A 13,692-nucleotide genomic window follows, 5' to 3' on the forward strand; every position below is an offset into this window, starting at 1 on the left:
CAAGCTTCTATTAAATAAAGAACAGTTCAGCTTGACGTATTTGATATTGAGGCGAGCCTACAGTTTTCATTTGTGTTGATCACTTACAGAGTTTCTAAACTACTGCTTTGAAGCAAACTTTTGGGAATTGATCCAGTCAAATTATTGCCTCCCAGATACCTGGTAATTGACATAGGCAGAAGTCAAGGAAATAAAACGTATGCGCAAAGCAATCGGAAAAAGAGGAAATAAGCCCATACACAACAATCCCTTACAGCGATATTAAGGCTGGTAGATTTCCCAAACTGCTAGGAATCGAACCCGTTAGAGCATTGAAGCTTAGATCTCTGATTTCAAAAATACAGAAACATTCATGAAATGTTCAAGAAAGCACACTCATAAGGAAGGAATCACCTACTTTGCACCCAAAAAACATTATATAGCTCAGTATCTTCGATATCTAGTGCAAAAACATAGCTTACCCATGTCAAGACAAAGGTGTGCTAGTTGTGAAAACTTCAGCACAGAGACTGAGAAGAGCTAAGTCGCTAATGCACAACAGTTACTGTTTTCCCACATTCATTAAGTATGAACCACCTATTTTGTGTCCCCCAAATCGGTCAGTCTGTTGCCATCTAGTGCAAACAACTAGCTTACCCATATTAAGAGAAAGATACGTTATTTAGGAAGACTTCAGCCTTTTTTTTTTTCAAAGGCTGAGGAGAGTTAATGCAAAAACAGTGCTCACAGAAACTGGCCTTAATAGTGTATTTGTACTAGCCAGGATTTAGAGAACTAGAAACCTTCCCTATATGGGGTACCGGCCAAAAACCTAGAGAAGCCCTTAAAAAGACCAGCTTTGATCAAACTATGCTATTTTTTCGCAAGGTTGGATATACATTCAGTACATACTTTTATATCTCTGGAGAACATATTGTGCATGTTTTTTTTGAAATTCATGCGTCTAAAAATTGAATTTGTGTCTTTATACACCCACACAAACACACAATAATAGCCTATGAGTTGGCATATTATAAAGACGTTGGGTTTTTTGAAATCATTTCAAGACATTTTTTATCAATAAAATTAGTTCTTCTTTTGAAGATATGAAAACCGGGAACTTTGTTCTGATGTCTTTATAAAATGGTTAAAAAAGGCTTAATAGAAAATGAGTTTTCCATGAGCACTGATATGCAGTCTCATCAGGCATCTATCTTCTGGCTGCTGACAATGTATTACTGCAATAAGCATGGCCCATGTAATTAAGTTATAATCCATGTATTTCAGATGCAGTCAGCTCTAGAACTCAACCTAACACCATTATTATGGGGCAAGAAGAGAGCACTCCTATCACATGGTTTGATACATCACACAGAAACAGCAATGTTGCAGAAGTACATACTAAAAGACTATCTACAAAGAAATGACACAGCAGGTAAACAGGAAGTAACACGTGTTATAGAAGGTAACAAGCTGATTTGCACTCTTTTTTGTCATCTTCTCTCCCAGTTTATCATTGTGTTTGTACCAGTTACGAGCATCTTTTATCTTTTGGTATCAGAAGGTGTTATAAATTTGCCAGCTTATTGAAGTCTGAGAATAAATGGCATACATGGTATTCAAGGCTGACATGTTTCCTATTTCTGATGGTATGAATCCTGTCAATCCATTGTTTCGAAGGGACCTACAAAAGCAGGTAGACATTATGAAAAGGAACTAATTATGCTATCATTCAGGAAACAAGCACTGCAAGCCACACATACAATGTTGTCAGGTTTTTGAGATTTGATAATCCGACAGGAAAAGAACCAGCATTTCTTAGCTCTCCTACGTAGCTGCCAATCAAAAACAGGTTATTTCTCAAGCAAAAATACAGTTAGTCTTTTGACATTTAATGAAATGGACATTAACCAGAGTGCCTGCAGAGTGACAAACTTGCAAGACAAAAAGAATTTCCTTTATTACGTCAAAAGGCCAAAGCGATCGATCAGACCAAAAGGTTGCATCCATCTGATGATTGAAACAACTGTCTGGGAGATAAGGTACACTGAAAAGAACCCCCACTAACTAGACACTAAGGGTAATGGAGGGAATGGGACTTTAGTGTAGCCGAGAGGCAACATCAGACGATGTTGGTACAGTCAAGTACATTAGAAAAATACTTTTTTACAAAAATTGAGAATTGTACACTTCAAAGATGTTCTATGGCTGTGTCTCTCCAGTTTCTGCCGCATTTCTCACCTTCGTTGTGGATATAGAGGAAATTGGGAAGAGCTGCTTGGTTATTTATCATCCTTTCCTACTCTTCCTTCTATTGGGATCTATGGGACATGGTATAATATTTATCTTGTTTATGAGGTTGGAATCTTTTCTCCTGATCAAAGCTAAAGTTTGCTTGGCACATCATGGTGGTAACCAGTAGTTGCAACTCTTCATCTTAGAAACATTTTTCAAGGACGCCGCTTCTTGTGCTGTGCCATATCCATGGTCATCACTTTCTCTCTTGTCCACAGTGCCTTGCTAACTTTGGATGTTTCTTTTTACTTCATGGGAGGACGATTTGTGATTGCACAGCCTTATCATGAGGTCTTTGGTCACCTTGAAAGTGCCATATATCATTTTTAGTACATTGTATTTTCCAATATGTTTGAGTTTTGGGCTTAAGACAAGGATGGGCAACTCAAAACGAACTTCTTTTCAACCAAAGTTTTGGGCATTAAAATCGATACGCGCCACCTGTCAAATTAATGCTTCTAGAAAATTCCTACACATTTAGGCTGAGAATAGAAAAAAAGAATGCATCAATGTTTCTAGGAAGACAATGCGACCTATGGCACCAAAACTGTACATATACAAAATCCAATATATACAAGATGATAAAACTCTCCTAGGAAAGTTGTATCTTTGCATGATTGAGATGCCTTGGCATCAAGGTTGGCACGTGCGTTCACCTACCTTCGGTACACATACGAAGATGTGCAGTACTAATCTAACTAAAAAAATTGTAACATTCTGTCGAGCAGGCTGAGGGCGCCCAGGTCGTCAGCTGTGCAGAGTGCGAGGTTACCCCGGCATCTCTGTTTTGCAAAGATGAAGACCTCCTCTTCTGCGCTCCTTGCTCTTCACAACAGGCTGCCCTCCTCGCGACAGAGACTTGCTATCGCTAGGGCTCAGCGCAGGTCGCGTAAGCTTCGGAACTATAAAAACCCAGCTGCCATGAGTGGATTTTCTCAAAACGATTAGGTGAAGTACTATGGCACGTTGATTTAATCTAATGATAAGCAAGGGCCTTGCTTGAGGCGAGAGTCTCTTCTCTCTCTCTCTCTCTCTCTCTCTCTCTCTCTCTCTCTCTCTCTCTCTCTCTCTCTCTCTCCCCGCTCCCTGCTGCCCGCCGCGCTGGCCCGCTGCTGCCCTGCCCCCCACCTCGTGCTACCTCTGCAATCCCCCCCCCCCCTTCCTCGCGCTCCGCCTGCAGCCCCGCCCCCTGCTCACGCACTGACCCTGCTCCCCGATCCCCGCTTCCCCTGCAGTCCCACCTCCCCTACGTGTAGCATGTCCAATTTTTCCTCTACGCGTAGCAAGTCTAGTAGCCGGCACACCCACCCCCCCCCCCTTCTTCTACGCGTAGGAAGTCTTTAAATTTTTATTTTTATTTTTTTGAGAACCTTAAAACATACTCTCCCCTCCCCCTTCCTCCCCCCCCCCCCCCTCTCTCTCTCTCTCCCGTCTGCACTCTATCGCTCCCCCCTCCCTTGCCATACCGCCTCACGTTCCCTCACTCGCCCAGCTACCGCGCCCGCTACTAGTGTGGGTGCACACATACGTTTACTGACTCCTTGGCAGACGGCGATCAAGCATGAGGAAGCTGAACGATAAAGCCGACCCCCTAGAGGATGCCATTCAAAAGTGCAAAGAGGAAATGACGGAGATCATTACCAAGATGAACCGCAATCTCTTGGGCACAATAAACATGCTCGAAGGACGCGTGTTGATCCAAGAGAGCAAGATAAGTACGCTGGAAGACCGAGTGACGACTCAAGAGGAAGAGATTGCGTCACTTAAGAAAGATCTCGCCGAAGCACGATCAAGAAACACACTGGAAGAGGGCGAACTGCAACCCTCAGTAATCGAAGAAATCAACACGATCAAGGAGCAAGTACGGGCCATCAAAGAGGGAGAAGAGCAACACAAAGAAATGACGACTTCTTGGGTGGATGTTCTTACCAAAACTCAGCAGAAGACGGATGAAGCCGAGAAATGGATCAAGGTGGCCAAGAAAGGAAAAGGCGAGGAGATAACGCCCACATCCACACCCACTATCATTAATCAGACATTAGAAGAGGAGCAAAGGAGACGGGTGCGCGCTGTACATGTGAGAATTTGCGATCTTATAGACAGGCAATGTGGACGAAGAAGTAAAAGAACTCACAGCCTTGATGGGGGTTCATGAGCCAACGCACACAAGGGCATGGAGAGTGGGCAACATAAAGAAAACTGGAAGCAGTGGAGAAACCTCAAAAGAAAGAGCACTCATCCTCCGTTTTCCCTCCATGGAAGCGAAGAAGTCCTTGAAGAAAAGACCAACTCTTACAGAGACTGGCATCTTTCTCAGGGATGATCTCACCCTCTCGCAGATCGCTCATATGCAGGAAGTAATGCCGGAGATCAGAGCGGCAAGGGGAAAAGGCAAGATTGCCTTTTACCGAGATGGAAAAGTGGTAATACTAGAGCGACGCTCCACATGATGGTGCGAGACTTATGGGACCACACTCAAAGTGGCTGTCTGGAACTGTAATGGATCTATGCGTCTTGATGTGGGTGCTTTTGAGGATAGCTTTACTGGAAGAGACATCATCTTTTACTCTGAGACACACCAAGCCCCTGCGCAATCCATGCCTCACATCAGTGGATACAGGTGGGAGACGGCTTACAGACAGGAGACACGCTCAGAGCACAGAGGACAGGGCTCGGGGGGGTGGCAGTGTTATTTAGAGAGGATCTGCAGCCACTGATACATATAGCCCGCAGGGATGAGCAGGCTAGGTACATGTGGGTGAGATTGAAAGCAGAGACAAGCAGATATCTCTACCTAGCTATTTGCTACTTTCCCCCGAGTACATCAGTTTATGCATCACCCAGACGACAGTCCCCTTTCTCTATTCTGGATGATGACATATGGGAGTTCTCTAGGGATGGTGACATTATTATCCTAGGGGACTTCAATGCTAGGACTGCCCATCACCAGGCAGTGTTTTATGATACTTTAGAGGAGATGCTAAGAGAGCTAGATGTTGTAGAGACGGGCCTGTCCAGACTATAGCACGATGTGGAATATACTGAGTATGGGCGACACCTAATAGACATGGGCACTGCACATGGATTAGCCATCTTGAACGGCTTACAGAGATTTCCTGTTGCGGGAGGTTTTACATGCTTCCCACACAGACATGGAGCCAGCACAGTGGACTATGTCATGGCACAGCCAAATCTCATCTCTAGTATCCAGGATCTCACAGTCGGGCCCAGACCGGTCGGGGTGGCCGTGGATCATGCTCTGGTGTCGATGACCATCTCCTTCCAGTTCAGTGTAGCACACAGGCCACGGGTAGCAGCCCCTACTCGCTACACAATCACACGGGAGACGGACTCTGTATACATGGACGGGATATACAGACGCCTATGCACCGAGGACCCGGGGCGACCTCTGGAGGAGCTAACTACTATACTGACACAGACATTACATGAGGCAGCAGCAGAAGCATACCCACACAACCAGCCTGAGCAAAGCCGCCAATTAGGGAGCATGCCTCAGAACAGCTGGTACGATGAGGAGTGCAGCCAGACTAGAGCCATACTTCAAAGGGAGGTGCTTTTGGGGGACGTCACTCACACACAGTCACAGATTGACTTCCGACGCCTGGTGCGGCGGAAGAAGAGGGCTTTTTTGGCTCAACTCGAGCAGGACCTATATCAGCTATTCTTGAGTCAAGACTCGCGTGAGGCGTGGCGGCTCTTTCATGAGCAGTCCCCCCCCCTTGCTATTTCCTCCACAGAGACCTGGGGTCAATACGCATCATCTTTGTACACAGTACCTGGACAGCCGCCCCTCCCCAACTCCTCTGATCCATGCCCACACACATGTGTTTTCTTCACCCCGCTGAGATGGTGAAGAAAGCTATTGACAGGATGAGGACTGGGAGAGCATATGATCATGATGGCTTAGTCGTTGAGCATTTCATGCATGCCAAAGACCTACTAGCAGAGCTTCTAGCAGTTATGGTTAACCGTTCCATGTGTGAGGGCCTACCGGACACTTGGAGCGTATCTACGATCGTACCTATCTTCAAGTAAGGAGACCCCATGGAGCCTGGGAATTACCGCACCATTATGATTGGGCACACACTGGCACCGTTGTATGCATCCATTCTTGAGCAACAGCTGAGTAGATGGGCAGAGAGGGAAGGGATACGTGCAGCTGGGCAGGCAGGTTTCAAGAGAGGCTTCTCTACTCTTGACCATATCTTGACACTCAGGGCCATCATCGAGGAAGGCAGATCTCATGGGAGACGGATCTATTGTAGCTTTGTGGACGTTCGCAAAGCTTTTGACACAGTACCCAGAGCTAGATTGATGCGCAAATTACAGGAAATAGGAGTACCCACAGAGCTCATTTGGGGGATCATGGCATTGTACAGATCAGTAGTAGGGCATGTACGCACCCCGGAGGGACTTTCTACACCGGTTCACTCCACTATTGGGGTGAAGCAGGGCTGCCCACTCTCTCCTACTCTTTTCGGTATGTATGTGGATGAGGTTTCTGACTACATTGACAGTGATGGGGGTAAAGGTGCAAAGTTGGCAAGGACATGGATTCCACTTTTGTTATATGCTGATGATATAGTGTTGATCTCCGAATCCCAAGAGGGAATGAAACGTCAATTGGATGCTTTGCATATGTTTGCCCACGAAAGTGGTTTGTCTGTCAACCTTGGTAAAACCAAGGTTATGGTGTTTAATACCACCCCATAGTGGATCAGGAGGTCAGCACCTACATTCACATACGGCCAGGAGACTGTGGAGTACACAGACGCTTACACTTACCTTGGAGTGGTTTTTAGCGGACCTGCCTTCTCACTCAGAAGAGCAACAGAGACCAGACTGACTAGAGCCCACGCAGCATTGGGTAGATTGGAGAGGATGTGTTCGCGGTTCAGTTTCAGGAGCCCCGGACGAAGCTCTGGCTCTTTGACACCCTGGTGGCTTCAGCATTGCTCTATGGGGCTGAGATAAGGGGACCTTCATTGGATCACCACAGGAGGCCGGGTCGCACAGACGGATGGGGGAACATGGAGAAACCTCTCGTCTCTATGATCTCGCGGCTCATTAGAGTCAAGGCATCAGTACAACGGGCCATTATCCGAGCAGAGCTAGCGGCCCCCCCACTAGTGGTGGAGGCGCTCACCAGATCAGTCTCCTTCATAAACCGCACATGGGAACTTCCTAGAGACAGATATGCTCGCATAGCACTTGAGTCCTCTCGACAGTTAGCCATACAAGGAGATACAACATGCTGGTATGGGGAGATGACATCATGGTTTCGGGCACATGGGTTCAGCATAGACAGGCTGCCACCATTCCAGTACTCATCGGATGCACCATCTCTCACTCTTACACAGTCAGAGATCACCAAGCTCATCTGCCAAGACCTGACCCAGCTAGACACCAGGAGGACGTGGATACAACCAGCACAGGCATTGGGCACAAAGATGGCTTTCTACAGAGACCACCTTCTCCAGCTTACGGAAGATGGTTTTGTGATGAGACCCAGATACATGGATACCTACTTGTCTCATGGGATACGATGTGCTATTGGCCAATTACGCACATCTTCTCACCAGCTGCGGATTGAGATTGGGAGATACAGTGGAGTACCAGCAGAGGCTAGGACATGCCCCTTGTGTGACATGGAACCTGAGACAGAGCTGCATTATACATGCCGCTGCCCCGTCTACTACGAGATACGAGGCCGCTTCCATTGCTGGTTCAGAGAGGGTTTTGGACCACTCTCAAGAGTAATGGGACACGAAGATCAGAGATGCCTGGGTTTGTTCTTGCTAGAGCTGCGCAGACACAGAGATAGCCTGATGAATGGCGAGGCTAGCCAGTCTCAAAGACGGATCACAGACTTCTTCAGAGCAAACACGGGACAGCCGCAAGAGCCACTCCCATAGCAGAGCTCCCCCTCGTCTCACACCAGAGGCACACTGATCAACCGAGCGATTGAACTAGGGAAATCCAGGCGCCCACGACTACGAGGGACTACACAGCATCGACGGAAGCTACGTCAGAAGATTCGGAGCACGCTGGCCAGGCATGCACAACGCCCGGTCAGACTACTTACCATGGAGGAAATTGATGAGATTCGCCAACGACTGATCCTAGATCTCTTGTGATTCAGCTATCCCAACAAACCGCCCATTTTTGCTTAGTTTTTTGCTTAGCTCACATCGACAAATCTAAGATCCCATAGTATATATCTTTGTTTTGTGTTGTTGTTAGGTTATTTTGTTACTCTGACTTTGTATCAGATCCACCACCTTGTAACTTTCTGGTCTCATAGGTCACTACGGCCTTTTGAAGACATTAATATAACATTTCATTTCATCATCTCTCTCTCTCTCTCTCTCTCTCTCTCTCTCTCTCTCTCTCTCTCTCTCTCTCTCTCTCTCTCTCTCTCCTGTCCTCCCCCCTTGCTTGCGCTTCCCCCCCCCCCCCCCCCCCCAATGCACTGCCAGCCTGCCGGCACGGGCTCCCGCCGCCCTTGCTCGCGGCTGCTCTCCACCCGCCGTTGCGCGCTCTCTGCTCTTGTCCCCGTGCCTCATTTTCTTGCAACCCTAACCTTACCCCCTAGAGAGAGAATGGACCTATTTGCACAAGCGTAGAGAGGAGGAAGTTGTAGCGTAGAAAGAGAGTGGATGGATCTTTTTCTAGTGTAGAGAGAGAAGGAAGCTTAGACGTAGAGAGAGAGTGGATGGATTTGAGGCGTAGAGAGAGAATGCATAGAGAGAGGAAATCCGAGAGCGTAGAGAGAGAATAGGTCTGCACGCGTAGAGAGGAAAAAAAAAAAAAAAACTCCGGTACCCCCCCTTTCCCTTCCTTTCCCTTTCCCTTCCCTGTCGCGGCCTCTCAATCATGAGAAAGCCGAATAGCAAGGATGAACCAGTGGAGGATCCAAAAATGCAAAGAAGAATTGAGCGAGTCCATCAGCAAGATCAACCGCCACCTCTTAGGTACTATTAATGGACTCGACGCACGCATGGCAGCACAGGAAAGCAAGATACGTACACTCGAAGATCGCGTGAAGGCCCAAGATGAGGAAATCGCACTACTCAAGAAAGAGGTTGCAGAGGTGCGATCGCAGAATGTCCTTGAAGAGGGAGAACTTCAACCCTCTGTCATTGAAGAGCTTAACACGATTAAGGAACAAGTACGGGCCATCAAAGAAGGCGGGGAGCAACAAAAAGAAATGACGACCTCGTGGGTAGATGTCATCACAAAGACAGCAAAAAGCAGAAAAGGCCGAAAAATGGATCGAGATTGTCAAGAAAGGGAAAGGCAAGGAAATAACTCCCACCCCCACACCAACCATCATCAACTTGACACTAGAAGAGGAGCAAAGGAGACGTGTGCGGGCCTTTACACGTAAGGATAGGTGGCCTCAGAGACCAAGATAATGTAGATAAAGAGGTGAAAGAACTCATGACTCTGGTGGGGGTCAACGACCAGACGCATACGAGGGCCTGGAGAGTGGGCACTAAGAAAAGTGGGAGCAACGGAAAAACCTCGAAGGAAAGGGCACTCATTCTCCGCTTCCCCTCCATGGAAGCGAAGAAAGACTTCTTGAAGAAGAGAGCGACTCTAAAGAAGACGGGCATCTTTCTTGGAGATGACCTCACCCTCTCGCAGATTGCTCATATGCAAGAAGTAATGCCGGAAATAAGAGCAGCAAGGGAAAAGGGGAAGATTGCTTTTTACAGGGATGGAAAGGTGGTTATATTGGAGCGACGCCCCACATGACGGTGCGATACCTATGGGACCACACTAAAGATGGCAACCTAGAATTGTAATGGGTCACTCCGTCTTGATGTAGGGGGCCTTTGAGGATAGCTTCACGGGGAGAGAGATCATTTTCTACTCTGAGACGCATCAAGCACCGGGACAATCCATGCCACAGGTGAGCGGATATAGATGGGAGACAGCCTGCAGACAGGAGACCAGATCGGAGCACCGAGGACGGGGCTCAGGGGGAGTGGCAGTTCTATTCAGGGAGGAACTACAGCCAATGATATATATAGTACGCAAGGATGAACAGGCTAGATACATGTGGGTGAGGCTCAGGCCAAAGACGGGCAGATACCTCTACATTGCTATTTGTTACTTTCCTCCTAGTACGTCAGTATATGCATCACCTAGAGGACAATACCCCTTTGCTATTTTGGATAATGACATAGGGGAGTTTTCCAAGGATGGTGACATTATCATACTAGGGGATTTCAATGCTAGGACTGCCCACCACCAGACAATATTTTATGATACTTCCGAAGAGATGCTTAGGGAGCTGGACGTCACAGAGATGGGTCTATCCAGACTATCACAAGATGAGGAATACATTGAATATGGCAGATACTTGATAGATATGGGAACCGCACACAGATTGGCCATTGTGAATGGCCTACAAAGATTTTCGACAGCTGGAGGTTTTACTTGCTTTCCACACCGACATGGTGCCAGCACAGTGGATTATGTTATGGCCCAGCCAGGTCTCATTCCTTTCTTTCAGGATTTCACGGTGGGCACTAGGCCAGTTGGAGTAGCAGTTGATCATGCTATCGTGTCTTTCACCCTGAACTTTCAGTTCAGCACAGCTCCATTACGAGAGGTCCCCACACACACTCGGTATACCTTCATGAGGGAGACGGATTCTGTGTATATGGATGAGATATACAGGCAGCTATGCACCCAGGAGCCGGGACGGCCACTAGTTGAATTCATTCAGATATTGACAGAGACGCTCCATGATGCAACATCAGAGGCATACCCCCACAGCCAGCCCACACGGAGACGATCTGGGAACATGCCCTAGAACAGTTGGTATGATGAGTGTAGAGAGACGAGGATCAAACTACAGAGGGAGGTGCTCATGGGTATTACCACACATAGACAATCACGGATTATCTTTCGCCGCCTAGTGCGAAGAAAGAAAAGGGCCTATCTATCTTAGCTAGAGCGGGATCTATACCAGCTATTTATAAGTCAGGACTCAGGCGAAGCATGGAGGCTATTCCACGAGCATTCACCACCACCCACAGTCACCTCCACTAAGACATGGGGGGAATATGCCACATCGCTCTACACAGCATCAGGGCAACCACCTTTGCCGGACCCACTAGAGACATGCCCAGAGACATGTTCTTTCTTTACTGCCGAGAGGGTAAGGAAATCCATTGACAGGATGAAGACAAGGAGAGCACAGGATCATGATGGTCAGGTAGCAGAGCACTTCATCCATGCCAGGGATATGCTTGCAGAGCTCTTGGCTATGATGTTTAATCGAGCCATGTATGAAGGCTTCCCGGAGACTTGCAGTATGTCTACGATTGTGCCTATTTTCAAGTCGAGATCCCATGATACACGCGAATTATCGCACCATCATGGTTGGCCACACATTAGCTAGGTTGTATGCATCCGTTCTTGACCAGGAGCTGAGTAGATGGGCAGAGCGAGAGGGAATAAGAGCACCAGGGCAAGCAGGTTTCAAGAGAGGTTTCTCCACTCTTGACCGAATTCTGACACTCGAGCTATTATTGAGGAGGGTACACACCATGGCAAGAGAATCTATTGTAGCTTTGTGGATTTCCGCAAAGCTTTTGACACAGTGCCGAGAGCCAGACTTATACACAGACTACAGGACATGGGTGTGCCTACAGAGCTGATATGGGGTATTCTGGCTCTATACAGGACAGTGATGGGGCAGGTACGCACCACTGAGGGAATGTCTGACATGGTCCACTCCACTATTGGAGTAAAGCAGGGATGCCCCCTATCCCCGACTCTTTTTGGGATATATGTGAATGAGTTTTCAGACTATGTAGAGCGGCAGGGGGAGAGGGGCGCTCAGCTAGCAGGGACATGGATTCTGATGTTACTATATGCTGATGATATTGTGCTGATTTCAGACTCCCCAGAGGGATGCAGCGTCATTTGGATGCTCTGCATACATTTGCTCGTGATAGTGGATTGTCGGTCAATCTAGGGAAAACCAAGGTTATGGTGTTCAGCACCACACCACAGTGGGTCAGGAGGTCGGCACCCACATTTACGTATGGCCAGGAGACACTGGAGTACACAGATGTATATACATATCTTGGGGTAGTATTCAGTGGACCGGTGTTTTCACTAAGGAGAGCATCAGAGACTAGACTGACGAGAGCATATGCAGCTCTGGGAGGACTGGAGAGGATGTGTTCACAGGTTCAGTTTCAGGAACCGCGAACAAAGCTTTGGCACTTTGACACTCTAGTGACTCCAACTATGCTCTATGGAGTTCAGGTATGGGGACCCTCAGTAGACCACCATGGGAGATCTGGCAACACAGATGGATGGAGATGTATGGAGAGGCCTTTGGTCTCTATGATCGCTCGGATGATTCGGGCTAAGGCCTCAGTACCACATGAGATTATCCGAGCCGAGCTAGGCCCCCCCCCTCCCCCCCCCCCCCCCCCTCTTGTAGTAGAGGCACTGACAAGATTAGCCTCCTTTATGCACGGTCTATGGGATCTCCCCAGAGACAGATACGCTCGGCTTGCCCTGGAGTCATCTCGATAACTAGCTCTACAAGGCGATACAGCATGTTGGTATGGACAGATGACATCATGGTTTCAGTCGCATTGTCTCAATATGGATAGATTACCTCCGCTTCAATACTCCTTGGATGCACCCTCCTTGTCTCTCACACGGACAGAGATCACCAGGCTCATACGTCAGGATCTGATTCAGCTAAATACCAGGAGCACATGGATACAGCCGACACAGGAGTTGGGCACGAAGATGGCCTTCTACAGAGAGCACCTTCTCCAACTCACGGAGGACGGCTTTGTGACTAGGCCAGCATACATGGATACACACTTATCCCATGGGATAAGATGTGCTATTGGACAGATACGCACACCCTCACATTAGCTCCAAATCGAGACTGGCCGATTTCAAGGAGTGCCGGCAGGAGCCAGGATATGTCACCTATGTAACTTAGAGCCAGAGACAGAGCTGCACTGCACATGTCACTGCCCGGCATACTATGAGATACGCGGCCGCTTTCACTGCCTGTTCAGAGAAGGGTTCGGACCTTTTTCTAGAGTCATGAGATACAAGGATCAAAAGTGTCTCGGATTGTTCCTGCTAGTGCTGCGCAGACTTAGGGAGAGCTTGCTGAGGACATCAAGGGAAAGACAGTCTCAGAGACGAATCACAGAGTTCTTTACACCAGACAGAGGAGAGCCAACGGAGCAGTTATTACAGCAGATCTCAGAGCCTACTCGTACTAGAGGTACACTGCTTGACAGAGCCACTGAACTTGGCAGATCCAAACGTCCACGACCTCGGAGGGTCTTCCAGTACCGACGAAGGTTGCAACAGAAGATACAGAACTCTAGCTCG

General features: G+C 47.8%; 1 protein-coding gene across 4 annotated transcripts in view; it reads right to left on the reverse strand.

Annotated features, from left to right (window-relative positions):
• The window catches only part of LOC147445206 (putative LRR receptor-like serine/threonine-protein kinase At1g56140), a 241,608-nt gene that overhangs the window by 140,495 nt on the left and 87,421 nt on the right, over positions 1-13,692 (reverse strand). For all 4 annotated transcript variants that reach the window (XM_086524760.1, XM_086524761.1, XM_086524762.1 and 1 more), the window contains exons 9-12: positions 1,743-1,814; positions 1,592-1,663; positions 255-326; positions 88-159 (exon numbers count right to left, since the gene is read on the reverse strand). In XM_086524760.1, coding sequence (XP_086380886.1) covers positions 88-159; positions 255-326; positions 1,592-1,663; positions 1,743-1,814 — 288 coding nt within the window. The remainder of the gene's footprint in view (positions 1-87; positions 160-254; positions 327-1,591; positions 1,664-1,742; positions 1,815-13,692) is intronic.

This window comes from Adiantum capillus-veneris, chromosome 12 (assembly GCF_014529385.1).
Source record: "Adiantum capillus-veneris isolate H3 chromosome 12, ASM1452938v2, whole genome shotgun sequence".
Classification (NCBI taxonomy): Eukaryota; Viridiplantae; Streptophyta; class Polypodiopsida; order Polypodiales; family Pteridaceae; genus Adiantum; species Adiantum capillus-veneris.